At 37.5% G+C, this 18,891-nt stretch overlaps 1 protein-coding gene across 8 annotated transcripts in view; it reads left to right on the top strand.

The window, feature by feature from the left end:
• Window positions 1–18,891, top strand: part of Vps13 (vacuolar protein sorting 13C) — an 88,672-nt gene that overhangs the window by 56,100 nt on the left and 13,681 nt on the right. For all 8 annotated transcript variants that reach the window (XR_015534697.1, XR_015534692.1, XR_015534731.1 and 5 more), the window contains 16 exons: window positions 1,186–1,332; window positions 1,971–2,119; window positions 3,427–3,538; window positions 4,527–4,762; window positions 5,119–5,281; window positions 6,238–6,454; window positions 7,383–7,558; window positions 8,182–8,301; window positions 8,721–8,851; window positions 10,918–11,113; window positions 12,227–12,344; window positions 14,211–14,332; window positions 15,600–15,769; window positions 16,513–16,627; window positions 17,427–17,567; window positions 18,257–18,418. Coding sequence is in view for 3 of the 8 variants with exons in the window: in XM_022084563.2 (XP_021940255.2) it covers window positions 1,186–1,332; window positions 1,971–2,119; window positions 3,427–3,538; window positions 4,527–4,762; window positions 5,119–5,281; window positions 6,238–6,454; window positions 7,383–7,558; window positions 8,182–8,301; window positions 8,721–8,851; window positions 10,918–11,113; window positions 12,227–12,344; window positions 14,211–14,332; window positions 15,600–15,769; window positions 16,513–16,627; window positions 17,427–17,567; window positions 18,257–18,418 (2,475 nt within the window). In the remaining 5 variants the exon portion in view is untranslated. The remainder of the gene's footprint in view (window positions 1–1,185; window positions 1,333–1,970; window positions 2,120–3,426; window positions 3,539–4,526; window positions 4,763–5,118; window positions 5,282–6,237; window positions 6,455–7,382; window positions 7,559–8,181; window positions 8,302–8,720; window positions 8,852–10,917; window positions 11,114–12,226; window positions 12,345–14,210; window positions 14,333–15,599; window positions 15,770–16,512; window positions 16,628–17,426; window positions 17,568–18,256; window positions 18,419–18,891) is intronic.

Genomic DNA, 18,891 nt, shown 5'->3' with positions numbered 1-18,891 from the left:
CTGAATGATACGTGGATTTTAATTAAATCAAAGTATTCATTAAGTGAAATGCCATCACAGTTTTTACTGTGCATTTCTTGTTTGTATTTGACGTTCCCAAATATCTTATAAAACACAGTTAATAAGGAATTTGGAATACAATTTGAAGCTTATAACTTTCTGCTGTTCTTGTGCAGGGATTTAGTAATTGTCCATTTTAGTCTGTCTAAAAAAATTCTTGTTTCCGTTACATTATCGTGTATATAATGGTATACTAAATATGTTTGGATAATGTTACACTAATAAAATTCAATTTAGATACATAAGTTTTAGGGAGAATGGGTATGATGATCATGCAGTTTTTAAAAATAAATTAAATTCACGCACTGAATACCCATGATAACGTAGATTTGGTATTACAAGTACAATTCTGTAATGATCATAACAAATCTAACTGTAGTTTCAATACAGACACTGATGTTAGTGGTGCAGTAATCGATTCATCTGCTTCATTACTGTAAGTCATCTATTATATTTGCTTGTTGGGGGTTTCTATAAGTCATTGTCTTTCTGAGGGATTTGGGCTGGTGCTTAGTGTTTCAATTCAAGAGTGTTATAAGTGCTGCATACTCATATTATTTTCTAAACTTTACATTATATTATATTGTTTATTAATGAGGTCACATTTTTTGTTCATGATTAACCCTTCAAAGGGCAACTCATCCAAATAATATTTGAAAAAATACATTTCTTGCCTCGGAACGTACCACATCACAGTTATGAATGTAACTGCTTTAATGATCTTAGGAAAATGTTTGCTCTTTATTCTGAGAATCAGATAACACTTTTGATCCCTGACGGGCAGAGGATTTTCCTCTAGCCCCTGCATCCAAGTTTTCTCTGGGGCCCATCCAGTGGGTACTAGGGTCCTCTCTCGGGGGTAAAACCCAGCCGGGGCATGACGCTGGCTACTCACCCATATCTAGTGCTAAGGTTAGGAGTGAGTAGGTGCTATGTAGCCTCTCCCTCAAGTGCCTACACGTTTTAGATGACTTATAAACTTTGTCAGAGTGACAAGGAGGGATCTGAATGTTAAAGTAAGTAGCATATACAGTTAACCACTAATCTATGAAGGGTTAATCATGAAAATAGCTTTTTGGATGTTGGAGTTTATCTATCTTCCATAATGTGATTGTCATGTTATAGGTGAAACCTGGAGAATGCAGTCCATTGTGGCCTCGCAGCAAGGACCAGAAGAAGGAGATGAGAGTGAGAATACAAGATACCTCTGATATGTCGGCTCCCTTCTCCTACTCCACAGTCCACACCACGATGCTGAAACTTTTCAACAAGGTACATCTTACTGTACTTTATACATTGTGTAGTAACATTATTGACTAAATACTGGTAACATAATAGAAATGTAATGAGTCCATTATTACAAACATTTAGAGAATTAATAGAAAAAATTGGTAAAGTAATAGTTGACTGTGGTCTTGTGGGTAGTTAGCAACGTTTTAGAGGAAATTTTTGCCTCTATGAGGCAGAAATGCTCTGACGATGAAGGTGATGATGGAATCCCTTCTGCCCTGAATATGGAGGTGATACACGTCTCCAAAATGTGACTAATCTATAAGAATGTGTGGAATCACAACATAGAAGACCATACGCGACATCTTCACTGCTGTGAGAACCTGTAATGTCAGATGTTCAAGTAATTGTAAGTAAATTAACAGGTCACATGAAGGAGGAAAAAACTCACAAAGCTAGAAGTAACTACTGTACATTTGAGTCAAATGTGAATTATTTTGTATGTGTGTACATGCATATGAATGATTTTTTTTGTCATAATACGTTAATGTGGCCCTTTGCTGAATGAGGTTACGCTCTGTATCACAAAATCTGCATGATTTTGTTATGCACCCCACGGCCATATTTTGAATTCATTCAGAAGGTAACTGTTACCTAGTTCCTGCTTGTTGTGTTTTCAGTATGGAGGTGTAAATGTTGATGTGCAGATGACAGAAGGAGCTGTTTATGTCACGTTCTCATTGTACAGCCCTGGCATGGCTCCAGCGCTTATTCTCAACCACACCAATGATGCTCTCAGCTTGTGGGAGAAGGGCTCAAATAACATCATGTATGTTCATATGTCCTTGTCCATATTCTAATTGCTTAAAGGTGGCGACTGACTTGTAACATTTGCCTGTAATGTAACGTGTTACAAATCGAGCATTACACAAGTGAAGACAGCGAACGGAGCCGCTCGATGCGAGCTGCTCACGCTCGCGGGCGCTCCATCGTGTTGTGGGTTTTTTTCGCGAATCCCTTTGAGTGTTACATTACAAGTCAGTCAGTCAGTCGGTCGAGCGGCGTCGTAACGAGCATTCACGAGTTCTTTAGATAAGAGTAGCGTATTAAATGAAACAAAGATAACACAACCTCCACGTCCGACATATTGAATGAAATGAATGGAGCACACATGAGCACAGTCGAGCCGAGCGTTCAAAACGAGCATTCGATACGCCTCACCAGTTGTGGTGTAATGTAACATGCTCGCCGCGAATGTTACATTACGAGTAAATGTTACAAGTCAGTCGCCACCTTAAGATTGCACTTGTTGAAATTATTAGTGGAATAGGCTCTCTATTATACACTGTATATTGCTCTATTGAATTAGTCAGCCTTTAAAAATAAATATGCACATTTGCTATACAAGGAAGTAGTGTCAGTGTACACACAAGAAATAAATGTAACTTTTTTGGTCAGAATATGTAAGTTCCATACAATCCAAATGTAAAATTCTAAGTAATTGAAACTGTGAGTAAACAGAACAACATACAAATGATATAAATATAACTGCAGTGCTTTGCTGTTAATTAGTTATTTACATATTTATTGGTGAGTCGGCGTAGCTTAGTCAGTATAGTGACTGGCTATGGACTGGATGACCAGAGTTCGATCCCCAACGGGAGCAGAGGATTTTTCCTCTAGCATTTGCGTCCAGACCGGTACTGGGACTCACTAAGCCTCCTATCCGATGGGTACCGGGATCCTGTCCCAGGCGTAAAGCACGGCCAGGGCGTGGTGCTGACCATTCACTCCTGCCTACCCAAGCGCCTACATGGTTTATAGTGGGACAGCTTTACTTTACGTTTACATATTTATTGTTTATAATAAACTAATATAATTATGAATAAATATCTCATCTATGTAGATATGTTTTGTGTCACAGAAGGAGAATGTGGAATGGTTGTAGGAAGCTGGTACTACATGAAATGTACCGTAATATTGGCAGCTGTGTACGTCTTCCGAATAATTATGCATTTAAATATGCTGCCTGTATTGCTTTATTTTGGGATTCCACAAAATGGTAAATTACGAAACTAATATTTTTCCTTCAGAAACCATTTTGCATGTTTGAGAGGGTATGGTGGTGTGTTACAGAACGTTACAACCTCGTGAGAGGCTGCTCTATGCTTGGGAGAATCCCACTGGGTCTCACTGTGTTGTCTGGAATGCTGGCAAAAAGAAAGAGATCACAGATGAACTAAGAAAGGTAAGCGCATTAATTACTTTTAATGTTTCCTTCAGGCGGAGATGAGAAGTTTTGGATTTTCAGTCTATACTTTTTCTAACAGTAAGAAAGTATACTACTGTTCTGACTTGTTTTTGTTTTATAATATTGGTTGGTACTGAATGCTTTAGTTTCTGAGTTTGCAGATTCATATACCAATAGAAAAAGAAGATTATTGAATCCATTCATCATATGTTGCATTCCTGTAAGAGGCTGTAGTTCAGGAATCTAATGTATAATTTATGTTTTTGCCATGGAATCTAAAGGTTCATTGCTGTCTTAACAAGAGCTTTCCATTGGACCCTGACTGTACCAGTTGGCTCACTTCATAGCTTTGCACTTTGTATATTTTAATGTCCATTTTTATACAGTCTCATAAACTGTGTGTGAATCTTCTGTGTGGTCTCTTGTGTTGTTGTTTCCAGCTAAGATTTTGTTTAGGTTTCTCATCTACCATATGCATGCTACGTGGTCCCCCACCTCATCCTTGCTTTAATCACTGTAGGCACAAATTACTGATCTGATCGGATGACGTGCCTCATTGTGTAGTTTTCCCCATCATCCTATTTTATCCTCTGTCTTTGGTCCAGGTATTCTCCTCTGGACTTTGTCCTCCAAGTGCCCAGATTCTGTGTCCCTCATTTTAACATACTTTTTGCACCAAGTTGATTCAATTTAGTCTGTTGTGTTGATAATTGCTGCAAATTGGTTAGGACGGCAAAGTAGGAGAATTTAGCCAGGGTAAATGTGGAAGCAGCAGGTTCCTCAAAAACATTGATAACCGCTTACGTAATGACATGAAATTACAACCCCAAATGTCAAGAGTCTGGGTGAGATTGAAATGACTGATTTTTTTGTCTTCTGCTTGTGTGTGTGACTGAGTCTGTTTACCTGTCTGCGGCTTATTCCTCTCTCGGCCGTCCAGTTTACGTATGCTGCGTTTAATTTTCAACTCTGTTGCTCTCTGTAGGATGGTATTGGGGAGTGCCAACAAAATGAAGATCAGCAGATGTGGTGGGTGTCGTTCTTAGATGGGATGCAGAGAGTATTGCTTTTCACTCTGGACATGAGCATTGCTCGTGATGCTCAGTCTGCTGGAGAACTTGAGACCATTGACAAGGAAATTACTGTCTCAGTACATGGCCTGGGTCTCTCACTCATCAATAATGTGTCTCGTGTTGAGGTTATGTACATAGGCATTGCCAGGTAAGAAACAGAATAGAAGCGAGTAAATACTGTAGGTGAAATTTTATACTTGCTTTGAAGTTTTAAAATTAAAAGGACTCTCTCAGATCAGTGAACTTAAAGATATAGTGAAACTGTGTAACTAGATTGAAGTTCTTGGACTTTTAATGGACATTTTGGAGATGTTACAACAAATATGAATGTTGTGCATTATATTTTATAGTCCAGTATTTGTTATAGATAGGTTTCTGTGCCATATATTATCATTTTGGATTGCAGCATGAAACAGAAAATCAGGATAATGTGGATTCTGGCTGTTGTGAACCACTAGTCTGGAAGTTTTACTTCCTCATAGGCATATTTGTACTGTGTTACAGTTCGGGCGTGATCTGGGAGACGTGCAAGTCGAACAAACAGCGTTTCAAACCATTGAGTGTGAAGGACTGCCTTGCTGTGGAGGAGGCGTTTGTTCGTTACAACATGGAAGTTAATGTGGGGAAGGCTGTTAACACTAGAGTACTTGTTGATTCTAAGACTGAGGTGAATTTTTAGACTGATATTAATAGTTGTGCCAATTATTGTCATGTTGACTCCCTATTTACTTTCTGTTATCAGCACTTTTCATCATTTAATGTGTCCATTATTAGTGCGTTTTAACGGATTGGGAGTTTATTTCTGCTGTTTTAGTAGCTGGTCCTCAACTGAAGTAAAAAAAAAACATATTTAGCTACAGTTAAACTTCTTTATTTTGTGTTTAATCAGGACAAAAAATAAAATTTCTTTAGCTACAGAAATGTGTAGACTTTTTAAAATTGAGGGCAAGATGAGAATAATATGAAGTTGCATTGAGAAGCAAAGTTCCAGTGTAGGCGTCTTGAGTATAAATTTTATGACAATGGATGGGTTTCCACTTTGCTGTGTTTAGTTCTTATATAAGCCAGTGGCATAGTGGGTATGTAGATTTTGTTGCTGATGTATTACATAAATTACCTCAGAGTTATCACATATCAAAGAACAGCCTTTTCATTTATTAGGTTTTTGTTTGATTGATCTTTGTTTTGTATTTCATGTACATGGCAGGTTTATTTCCTTCTTTGTTTCCCCCCATGATACCACTCATTCTAAATTTTTCTCCATCATTTAGACAACATAATGGATTTTGTATGCATAAAAACTTATCAGTTTATGTAGCATAGTGAAATACACGAGTAGACACATCTCCTCTCCCTCCCCCCCCCCCCCCTCTCTCTGTCTTTTAAAACAGTTGTACAAGAATCTTTGGCTGTGTGATTTGTTATAAGGAACCAAAAGTCTGAAACCTGTCAGTTGGCATTACTACACATGAACTGATACTAGGAAGAGTATTCGGCATACAGATGCAAATAGCTTCTGCAGCTGATATGCATTTAATCATACTACTGCTTTTATATAAACCATGATTCAGCTTTGAAAGATCAAAACATAATATGAATGGTTGAATTTTCCCTTGTTGCCAGGTTGACTTTGAGAATGAGGAGATGTTACGACCGTTCAAGCGTCGACTTCGCCGCACATTCCAGACCGGCTTGTGGTTTCAGATGAAGACATCGCCACATCAGTTGCAGCTTCATGCCAAAGTGAACCGACTGCAGGTCGATGATCAGATGTATGATTGTGTGTTCCCAGTTGTGCTTGCTCCAGTCCCTCCACCCAAGAGTGTTGCTGCTGATAGTGGTGCGTTTATATTGACCTTCTTCTTCTTCTTCTATGGCTCTCCGGTTCGTATTCGGTCCATGGCCTCCTCAATTCTCCTCTTCCATTCGGTCCTATTGTTAGGTCCATTCTATCCGAGGCTTTGTTTGGGGTTTCGAAACATCTTCCTTTTTACGGTGCAAGGTTGTTAGCCTTGCGACCAACTCCCAACCTGGAGGACCTTATATTGATGTTACTTTTTATAAATAAACCTCCACTGATTACACCCTCTTTTCAAATTGTGAAAAAGTGTATTCTTATTGTTTTATATTGCAAAGGACACTTGTAAGATTTTCTACATGAGAATGAACAAATATTGAGAGAGTAGGGATCCTGGAACTGTATTTGAAGTTCAGTTCGGGCATTCAGGCTCAGAGAGACTTTGTATTTATATATGTTTAAAAAGAAGTGTGATGTAGCATTTCTTTTACTGGAAGTGCCATTCCATATTATTTCCACTGCCACTGATGCAATTTAAAAGACATTGTATTAAGTACTCAGGTCTTTCAAACATTCACCTGAAACTGCTATTTTGTATGATATATAAATATATTTATTGTCACAATGGAGTAAGTAGAGATGGTCCTTGAAACAGTGGAAACTTATTTCATACTGACACAGCTGATTACCAAAGATTTTAGTGCATTCCGTCATTATTTTTTAAATCATTCTTCATGTATGATACGTAAATGAGTCTGGTATTTCTCTCCCACTTATTTACTTAAATTATTTATTAAACAAGATGGCTAACAGAATTGTATAATAACAAGTCTCTTCCTTAAGCAGTAGAGTTATTCGTGTGAACAAGATATTCCATTCTTTTATGTAACCATCATCTTAAAGGCGTGTCATTCTATTTTATCCTGCACCAGTTCTATTTCTGTAAGATCCATTGTTACTTTGTTGGCAGCACTGAAGCCATTTGCGGAACTAAGTATCGTGCAGCGTATAATGCCACATAGCAAAGTGCAGCAGTTCAAATATTTCAAGGTCCTGATACAGGAATTCCATGTGAAGGTGGATATGGGCTTCATCAATGCTCTGCTTGAATTGTTTGAGGCGGAGGAGGTGTCCGAGGCAGAAGAGGTGCGTATGCTCTACTCCAGGTTTATTTACTGTTGCTAGGGATCTTGGTCCAGAATTTCCAGACATTGCCAGACACATGAAGTGTGACTTTTATGATTTTGTCATCTGAGCTTAGCACCTTTTTGAGGAATAACATTGAAAATGTAACTTAGTGACAGGAAGAACTGAGTTAGTCCTCGAAAGTTTTAGAACAGAAGTTACAGATGGTAGTTAGCGTAAAAACCACACATTCTTGTATGTGATTAACAGCATTTGAGGGGAACTGTATGCTCCCATTGTCAGCTACCACATTCCAGATTTTAACCACTGTGAAAGTTTAAAAAGTCTCATAGAAATGTAATTCAAATTATGTTTGATTCTGGTTTGTAAAAATAATCCATAAAATTAGAAATTTAATCCTGTATATCTAATTTTAAAAATGCATTTTTTGGTGAAGATCGATGCAGTTTAAAGAAGTGGATGGAAGTTCTGTTTGTAAGTGGTAATAGAATCAAGACTCCCAGATAATTTTTGGAGCAGAAACCAGGTTACCCAAATAGTCTTCTGCCCCAATTTCCCGTAAGACAAAAATATCCTGATATGAGTGAAGTATAAGGAGTGTTTATACAGCAACGATATTGCAGATGCGGCTATTTGAGGAAGATCGACAGTTAGTGGATAAGCCACTTCTGTCTCATGTTACTCTTGTATCTACCCAGGAGCAGAAGAATTTCTATGATCTCCTTCACTTTTCCCCACTCAAGGTTAGTTGTTAAACATCTATAAAATACTAGTAATATTCAGTGCTTGCCAACTGTAACCATGTGGGCAGTGTTCTTTCATGTTCTTAAAAGGGGTTAAGTTTTGCAACTACAGTAAGATTTATCATGTTCCTGTGTCTGGGAATAAAATAAGTAAGTTATGTCAAGAACATTTGATTTTGAGTCCACAAAAACTATATATTATAAATATGAAAATATTCCAGTAGGAAACCTAACCTAGAATGTTCCTCCATCTGCCATGCACATTTTACTATCAGCAACACAATGAATTGTTTTAATATTATCTCAAGCCCAATCATAAACACTGACCATATTTTCAGAAACAAAGTTGATATGATCTTTACCTTTGTGAAGAAACAATGTTTTTTGTGTATGTATGTAATAAGTTGTGTTGTGTCTAGATCCACCTAAGCTTCTCTTTGAGTGGGGGGTCAGGACCAAAGGCCCTAGGGCAAGAAACACCTCAGTTCATGAATGTCCTGCTACAGAGTCTGGGAGTTACTCTCACTGATGTACAGGATGTTGTGTTTAAGTAAGTTCTGCTTATTTAGTGTTTCTGTATTCAAAATGGAGAACAAGATGTTACAGCTTCATATAATTTCATTTCTATCTCCAGTCATGAATAATGCACTTGTATTTAATTCATGTTAATTGAATAGAATGTGCCAAGTTCAGATGGAGAGCTAGATTTCCTCCTCAGATTGCATTTCAGTGCCATCCTTAAATTCTTTTGTTGATAACTTTGTCAAATATATAGGTAAGTCAAAGTTTGTTTTATAAAAATATATATATAGTTCAGAGTTCAGACAATATTTTCTGCTATAAGTTGGTCTTCATTACTTTTCTTTCTGAATTAATTTTAGTAAAATTTATATTTTACACTTTTGAAGGAACCACCTAAATTGGATGCAAGACTGAGAAAAGAAGCGTATTGAAATTCACTGGGGAAATTAAAACAAAAATTAATAGCACAAATATCTATTCGTAAATTAAATACTTTAAAATTGATAACACAGTAATTATTTTTATCAAGTCTTCGATGAAGTCACACACACTTTTTTCCACGTAGGCTTTCTAGGCAGATGTCCTGGCTTTAAAGTCAGGTGAGCACCCTGGTGTGAAACTTCTTGGATTTATTGTTCTGTTCAAAATTATCTTGGAACAGAAAACATGTATGAAGGGTGAAAATTGACTTCTTCCAAGGAAGACACCCTTAAAACTCAGAGCTACAGAGTGTACATCATGAACAGCGGTGCCCAGTTCAAAAGTGTGTCAAATAATTATGCCACATGACAAACTGTACTGAAATTTTAAATGTCCCTTCGTTTGAAACTTGACAGCTCACTCACCCACCCCCTTGGCCAAGCCCCGTGTCTTAATGACAGTTTTACTTACGACTTGGTGTCTAGGAGCTAAAAATCTTTCGTATGGATTGACCAATAGAAACCAGGCACACTATGAATTCAGTTTGTTTTTACCAAGAAATCAGTTGAAGGTGCACAAGAACAGCACTAATAAGATCCAAAGATTCAAATACTTGCTTGGACTAGGGAAGAGTTTGGTACTTTGATATTGAAGTATGAATGCTACCCTCCTGATCTCATTGTATGATAATCACTGGAGGTGTGAAGACGTTGCTTATTTCCGTATTTCAGTCTGAATTGTGACATAGTATCATTGTAGGTAAAATCAGCTCCAGCTAAGAAGTTTTGTTAGATGCCTTTGTAGACTAACGATGAAGGAAGTAGTATGAAAATGCACTAAATATGTGTTTTCATATATTGATAGTTTTTGTGTTATGTTTAGAAGTGTCCTCGTTGTTCTCCTACCTCTGTGTGTCGTCAGTTGTATGTCGTACCAAGTCTGTGAACCGACCTATGATGTTCTAGTGTCCTTGTAACCTGTGGCCCATATACCCCTAAAGACAGACCACATCACTCTACCAAAATTCCTGAGATCAGGTGAAATACACTAATTACTGAGAGAAGAACGGGAAGCTGAGCTAGCAGTTTGCAGCCAAGAGTGTTGCTTGAATGGTTTCATTATTGAAGTAGCTTCTTACTAAAAAATAACAATTGGTAACATTATTTCTGTTTACTTCAAAGTTTCTGTATATAATTTTAATCAAGATAACTATTAAATAAAATATAAAGGCTATATAATCAGTGCACTTCCCCCTCTTTTATGTTTCTTGGTAACCCTGCAGATCACTTAACTAAAATCATATATGTCTGTCCTCTGCATGCATGTGACATATTGAGAATTTCCGAACAGTTTTTCATTAATTTTGTCAAGCCGTTTCAGTATTCATTTAGGTTGGAAAATTTAATTTCAAGAAAGACTAACAGAATAATTGTATAACTTCCATACGGAAGCTGGTGGTTGCTGTTACTAAGATACTGAAACTAAATGGATTTTTAGACACCCAGAAAGGTTAAACTTCAGACATCGTTATTTAGGAACTGCAGCGAGATAAAGATGTTGAAGCACATTACAGTCTATGATACCTTGTTATGGTGCAAGGGGCTAAATATTTTATTCTAATCTGTTGGGTTCCATGTTCTCTGTGATAACAGTCGATGAATATCTGTTGTCTAGATTGGCGTACTTTGAGCGGCAGTATTCATTCCTGACGCAGCACCAGCTGATCTCAGAAGTCACAATGCACTATGTGGGGCAGTCTGTGAAACAGCTCTATGTGCTGGTGTTGGGTTTGGATGTTATAGGCAACCCTTACGGACTCGTGCTGGGATTGACGCAGGGCGTAGAGGATCTCTTCTACGAACCTTTCCAGGTATCGAGTATACGTTCTCTGACTTGATAAATAAATCTCTGGCATTTTAATTTGTTACTTAAATTTAGTAAGTATAAAACAGGATGCATTGTAGAAGAACGTACAGTATTTGCTTATTTTGAGACATTTTTATATTTCGTTTTTATTCAAAATTGGAGGCTTTTTTTACGCTTTCACATAAAAATCAAGATTGAAAAGATGTATTCTTTGGAGTAAACTGAAATTCCATGGGTTTTCTTCATACCACATCATGGATGGTGATGTCAGCAGGTTGCTATGTTGTTGACTGTAGCTCAAAGGAGCTGTGGATTTACATTACCCCTACTTGAAAGGAATAACAGATGCGACAGTAGTATCCAGTGCCATTGCTGAGATGTGATCCAAGGTCTTTGTCAGCCAACAAGGACCTCAGTTCCTATTGCAGTGGTGTAATGTGTTCCAACCCTTCGCTCACACTAGAGCATGAAGACCACCTCAAATGCATAAAATATCACTGTGGTATGTCTCACAACTCCAATATTGACACACTTCCAAAAGAGTAATTGTCAACATTTTATTAGTGTTGCCATGAACTTGCATAGTTTCTGAAGGTTGGTGTCATTAGATCTGGTCTGCGTTTGAATTTTATAATGATGTAATATCCATCAGACATGATTCTATATTTCCAAATTTTTGTTTCCGTTGAAGACGGACGTGGAAATGTTCTGTTACTAATTGTTTATGGATATGCAATTGTGGTATGCAGTAGTTGCCACATGGCATTCCATTTGTGTTTATGCAGTGATCCTTTGTAGAAAACCTATTTAAGTTGCAATATGTATATGAACGTGAAAGAGAGGGACCAAGATCAAAGTGGGAGCAACATGTTAGCAAAAATACCTCACTGAAGAAGGGAAGAGATTGGGGAGAAACTGAGGAGAAGGAGCTATGGGATGACACAAAAATAGATGGAGAGCCTTGGTTGTCAGGTGACCCACACGGTATGGAGACGTCTTTGGGAAAAGAAGAAGAAGCTATGGCATTTGTGATAATATTACATTGTAAGATAAAACATTGAAGCTGAGTCCATATTATATGTGATAATACAACAGCACAAATATAATCTGCCTCCAGGGAGCCATCCAGGGACCAGGTGAATTTGCGGAGGGTTTGGTGTTGGGTGTACGAAGTTTGTTTGGACACACGGTTGGTGGCGCTGCTGGTGCTGTTTCTCGCATAACTGGAGCTATGGGTGAACATTTGTTTTAAGTTTACACTTATATATTTGTATTTGTAGTTACATAAATAGCATTGCAGATGAAAATTTATGTAAGCTGTAAAATTGTACTCTGGTAATTTTTGCTTGGTCCAGAGAGTGCAGTGAGGTTATATTACAAGAACACACTGTCCTATGTGTAAATATTTGGAAAGTTTTTATTTTATTTCATTATTAGCATTGTGTAACACATAAATTGCACTTCAAGTTTGTCATTGTCCTTTGCTGCATTCCAAGTACCCTTCAGAAAAGTCCAAGACTTGGCAGAACCAGCACAGATTTTCTCTTCTCCTGTGCTTTAGGCTCCATACAATGCCAGGAACTGACATTCAGATCAAACACTGCACTATATGCACTGCTGATGTAAGTAAGTCAATAATTATCCACATTATATTTTTATAATGACAACTCTAAATGCACAAGTGCATTATTTTTCATTAGAGTTTCCATTCTTTTGAACTCACTTGGTTCACCGTTGCACAAACTTTTGTTTGCCTTCAGAATTAAGCCAGGTATGCGCTACCTGTTTCAACACCTTGTCATTGGCAAAATGGCCCGTTAAAGCTTTTTTGAGTAGTCTAGGCAGGTGGAAGTCCGATGGGACAAGGTCAGGTGTGCGTGGTGGCTGTTTAGGAATCTCAAAGTATAGGTACTATCGTGCAGCAACAGAACATCTGTTGATAGCTTCATCTCATCATGCAATATCTCTCAGTAGCACATGGTGTTATAACACACCTTTTTGGATTATATTCAAGAACTGGCCCTGGAAAATCCCGAAAATGTGCTAGCATCTCTTTTCTGACTGCTATTAGAGATTTGAACCTATTCTTGATGAGGGATGTCATATGTGTTTCCATGTCATACTTTTATGTTTGCTTCAAGGCTCTTAGTGGTGGATTTCATGTTTTATTTCCAGTGACTGATGAGAAAGTACTCGGTCACCTTCCTCATGATATGAGTCCAAAAGATGTTCTACTCGTTACTTATATTCAGGGCCAGCATTAGCAAAAATTGCAGTCTGCCCCGACAAAAGTTGTCACCCCTACCTATTGGTAGTTATCATTCTCTTGTTCTCAATTTTTGCACTGAACAGTTCAGAGTTCCCTTCAGTCATCAGTGGGCAAGAATGGTCTCGTTCTGCATTAGTGACACTTGTTTGCCCGTTTTGGAACGTGTCAGTCCACACGTATACAGTTCTCTGTGGAAAAGTACTGCCTACTGCAATGTGTAGTTGGTCTGATAAATTTCAGTACTTATCTGATAAATCTCAAACACTTTGTAGATATTATTTAGCGTACCCTCATATGTTTGTAAAATAGAAGATGCTGTTGGGTCTAAAACTGACTTAAATTGTGTTAGTTTCAGATGTACATGGTTTTGTATAAAGGTGGCGATTGACTTGTAATGTAACGTGTTACAAATCGAGCATTACACAAGTGAAGACAGCGAACGGAGCCACTCGATGTGAGACGCTCGCGGGCGCTCCATCATGTTGTCGGTTTTTTCGCGAATCCCTTTGAGTGTTACGTTACAAGTCAGTCAGTCAGTCGAGCGGCGTCGTAACGAGCATTCACGAGTTCTTTAGATAAGAGTAGCGTATTAAATGGAACAAAGATAACACAACCTCCACGTCCGACATATTGAATGAAATGAATGGAGCGCACACGAGCACAGTCGAGCCGAGCGTTCAAAACGATCATTCGATACGCCTCATCAGTTGTGGTGTAATGTAACATGCTCGCCGCGAATGTTACATTACGAGTAAATGTTACAAGTCAGTCGCCACCTTAATAGTAGCATTTATTTTCATGATTTGATGGGTACTTTCATGTTGTCTTAAAGGGAAGGGCATTGCTGCACTATCATTTGACAAGGATTATCAGCGCAAGAGACGTGAAGCAATGAATCAGCGTCCAGCAAATGTACAGATGGGACTTGCACAAAGTGGCAAGGGTCTTGTTATGGTTAGTGAAATGGCTCTGTCTATATTTCTAATTTAATTTAATTTTAAAATATACCATATAACTTGTGTAAGCATTTACATGGAAAAAGAAGCTGTAACAAGGAGAACGAATGTTTCAAGATCTGTTGCTATAGCTAGTTTAGTTTTGTCAAGGAGGTGGCACAACAGTGACTTCAGTGTATTCCGACAGTTGGTGAATGTAGTCATGTTACAGCCAGCGGGACTTCCTGAAGCTGCAAGTACGGCTTCGTCTTCTCGGCTGGGGAGTTGAAAAATGCGATTGGAGGCGATACGAGGCCTGTTCTTTTTTTACTCTTCATTTGTGGCTTGTAATGACTAGACATGTATGTAATCTGCAGTACGTACTTCTTGAATCGCTGTGGAATGTGCTTATGGAGGTAGAAAAATTAAAGTTTATCCAACTTTTAGTGCCAAATGAATTTGAAATCACCTCTCTTATTTTATGTCAAAGATCTCTGAAATATTTGTGAAAAAAGAAATGACTGTGCAGTGGTATGTAATGAAGAAAGTTGGCTGAATTTTCACTCACTGCTTGTAGATGTGAGAAGCCTCGGAACCTAACCTACTGAACACATAATTTGTACTGGTATCCACCTTCACTAAGACATTTGTACTGCACAGTTTCAATGATCTCACTTGTATAGAAGTGTAGCACTTTAATCTTGCACCACAGAGAGATGAGTACCAACTTTTATTAGAGGAGGATGTTCATCCTTTATTATTTTACAGTTCAGAGTGATGAATACTGCTGTTACTGTCTGATTGGTATTTAGAAGGGTTCTAGATTATTAGCTGATTCATGATTTTTGTAATACCTGGAGATAAAAGGTGATATAATACTTTTAGTTGGCTGTCAATATTTGCAATAGTATTGTACGTGCAGAGGGAGTAACTGTGGGTAATGCTGTGTCGGCTGTATGCAGTTCAATTAATTATTTTAGAGTTTGCTGATATATACAAGTTTTCATTCCTTCCGGGGTATACATATTGGCAGATTTATAAATCGTACCTTACCTTTCTACTATAATTTAGTTCTGGCTGTACCAATTTTCCTGACACACAGCTGTAGATTTCTGATTGTCACAAACACATTAGCCGTGTCAGTAGTATTAACTGTTATTGGGTCTGGGCAAAACAAAAGAATTGTTGTATATGTGTGTGTATATATATGATCTTTAGTAGATAATGCATTGTCAAAATAAACTGCATTAAGATAAAGGTAGTTTTGTTCATCTTTTATTGTACAGGGTGTTGTGGATGGCGTATCAGGTGTGTTCCTGAAGCCAATATCTGGAGCAAAGCAAGAGGGTGTCGAAGGGTTCTTCAAGGGTGTGGGAAAGGGTGTCATGGGGCTCGTGACTCGACCTACAGCTGGGGTCATTGATTTTGCAAGTGGCTCATTTGATGCAGTGAAGAGGTATGTTTGTTGAATTCTGTTCGTGAATTTAAATATATAATTTTCAATACCCAGCAGAAATACTCCTTAATATATTATATATTAATATCAGTACTTTAAATAAAATAAGTAGCAGTGAAAAAATTAATAGACATTACATAGTAATTTTAGATTTGAAGATCAAATATTATGTTCAAATGTGAAATTTTTTATTTCTGATTTATAGATACATTGGAGTGTGTTGTAAATTTCAAAGTAGAAAGGAATATAGCTGGAAGGACAATAGAAGGTTTTTACGGGATGTTTGCCCTGGGATGGATTTGGTGTTTGTGAAAGGTCAGGATAAGGAAAGGGGTTTGCAAAATGACATGTACTTGCATAGGTCACTGATTATCAAAACAAAGTTTGTTAAACTGGACTGGAAATGGCAGGTTAGGATTTTAGAAAGTAGTGGATCGATCATTGCCATTATTAACTTCTTGCTTTCATTTCACAGTATTACAGCACTTACCAAATCTCTTTTCATACATTGGAATAAAACTGAACTCTATAGGTTTCAGATTATGGGAATATGTCAGGTAATAATTATACTTTTCACTACAGTCTTCCTTTGCATGGCATTGTTCTACAAAATTTCATTCTTTACGTGTTTTGGAAATGACAGAAGCAAGGGCATACGTATGAAATATCCAGAATGTTGTTGGAATAAAGACGTACACTTGCTTAGTGACAAACCTCATTCATTAGCCACAAATCTGTTACAGAGCAGCTGAGATGAGTGACGAGATAACAAGGCTGCGACCGCCACGCTTCTTTCAGCAAGATGGTCTAGTGCGCCCTTATGTACGCAGAGAGGCAGAAGGCAACAAATTACTCCAGGTATGTTGCTTCAAGAATTAAAGTAATTAGATTCCTATATTTTGTAAAACAAGTGGTACCACTCTGGACACTGGATTTCTGAATTCAGTTCACCATTTTTTACTGTACACTGAATTATGCCCTACTTAAAATTAATGTGCAATTTGTAACATTTCAGAACTGAAGATGATTGTCTTGATACTTAATGTCATGAGAACCTGAAATCCTACTTATTTCAGTCCTGCTTGTGAATTAAAGTCAGTACTTTTAATAACTGCATTAACCTGAAGCTGAATGCTCAGTTGGACATGGAACATGAACAGTGCTAGTCCTTAATCAAACTTTTTGTGATTCTGTTTTATCTTTAAATCCATAAACCCATGTGTGTCATGACCTCAATTATTGAAGTTTAAAGGTATTTTTAAATACAAAATTAATTCCCACAAACACATATACATTGTGCTAAATTTCAGAAAGATACATTGATACTTTTCATAAAGATGATTGTCTAATGTAAATCGAATATTTCGATAAAGAACATCATTTAATATTTTAAATGTTAATTATTGTAATATTTTAATATTAATAAGAATTTATTGTGATTAGACGGACAAGATTTAATATATACTTAATATATATTGATACTTTTGTTTAAAAAAAAAGAGGGGTTACTGAACATAACATTTGTTTGTCTCTTCTCTCATTCCGCTTCCACTCCCAATGATGTTTCCACTTTATATGGGTTATCTTCTTTCTTTCCTTCCTTTGCCTTACTTTTAATTCAGCAGGACTGATTAATTTCAGAATTTTTCTCCTGCAGGAATTGGAAAAGGGCCGCTACGCCACTACTGACATATATGTCCATCACATGGCCATCGGACCGGGCAGTAGAGATGCTCTCATGTTGACAGACAAACGTGTTATGTACATTGTGCACAGTGACATCTTTGGTGGATGGCAGGTACTCAATGTCTCAGACTGGCACTTGATTGCTGTTGCTCACTTTCATAGCTTGTTATCTCTCTAAAAAATTAAAGTATGAACAAACTTTGTCACTGATTATTAACATAAGGCAGAACATAATGTAATCCAGTGGACGTCAGAGTTGCTGAGGATATAAGTAAATCTGGTCCCATTATTGAGAATGTTGTTTTTTTACAGTTTTATGTTTGTTTCTAGGTATAAACTCTTGCCCTGTAACCAGATCACTGTGTAATGCTCTCAGGATTTTGGATACCCCTATAGGATACATATTTCCTGATACTGAAAGCGTTAATAACCTTCAATACATAACCTTCTTTCCCTTTGTGACCATTTTATAAGTTCATTTCAAACATATTTCACATACCGTATAAGATTATACATGAGAATAAAATCCAGATAAAGATTTTATGTCATTAGAGTGAATAGGTAATGTTAGTGATCTTATTGCTAGATATGAGTGTTAGCACAGTTCAGATGTCATAATTATTCTGACTGAACTACTGTCCATTACATAGGGCAGTGTCCGTGCAAGGATGGGACATTAAAGAATGTGAGTGTATCATCATGCATATAGGGATTGGATTGGATAAGGTCATTCTTCATGGTAAGAATTCTTATTATCCACCGTCCTTCACATTTAATTTCATTCATTTCTCCAATATGTAGGTGGACTGGGACTACACGTGGGGATCGCTAAGTGCACTGCCTCGAATTGTAGAGAAAGGTGTCTTCCTGTCTACAGGAGAACATAAGAAGAAAGTGCTGGGGTTTTTTGGCCATGGTGAGTCTGGCAAGGTGATTCTAATTCAAGACCAAGATATTAAAGAGGTAAGTACCCTCATATCTCTCACTCTTCTTTTGTCTTAAAGGATTCAAATTGTCAACAGGAATTTGCTACACACATGGAGCGTGAGGAATGGTCAGGGCGGAGCAAGTTGAAGCAACTCACATGCATTGTTTAATGTAGGAACGTATTTTTGCAGGAAATATTGCTAATGTTCTTTTATGTCTTTCTTTAACCTGATGGTACACCACTTTGTTAGGCATGAGACGCCTCTCTGCACCCCTTAATTTTGGAACAATTGCTTTTGCTGAGCAGTTTTGTAACTTTGTAGCATTTGAGATACTTTGCATGAGAGCAAGAAAATTCAAGTTCAGGGCCTGAGGGATTGCAGTTAGTATGAATGTCAGCTGTCAGTAATTTAGTCAGGAGGTAACACAGCATTTGTGTTGAATTCGGTATACTCGCTCTTCGCCAAATATTATTAGGATGGCCAGAGTAAGGAGAATGAAATGGGTGG

Source organism: Zootermopsis nevadensis, unplaced genomic scaffold (genome assembly GCF_977971745.1).
Source record: "Zootermopsis nevadensis isolate Lab colony 2312 unplaced genomic scaffold, Znev_1.0 Znev_ptg000001l, whole genome shotgun sequence".
NCBI classification, from domain to species: domain Eukaryota; kingdom Metazoa; phylum Arthropoda; class Insecta; order Blattodea; family Termopsidae; genus Zootermopsis; species Zootermopsis nevadensis.
This window is presented reverse-complemented; position numbering and strand designations above follow the sequence as displayed.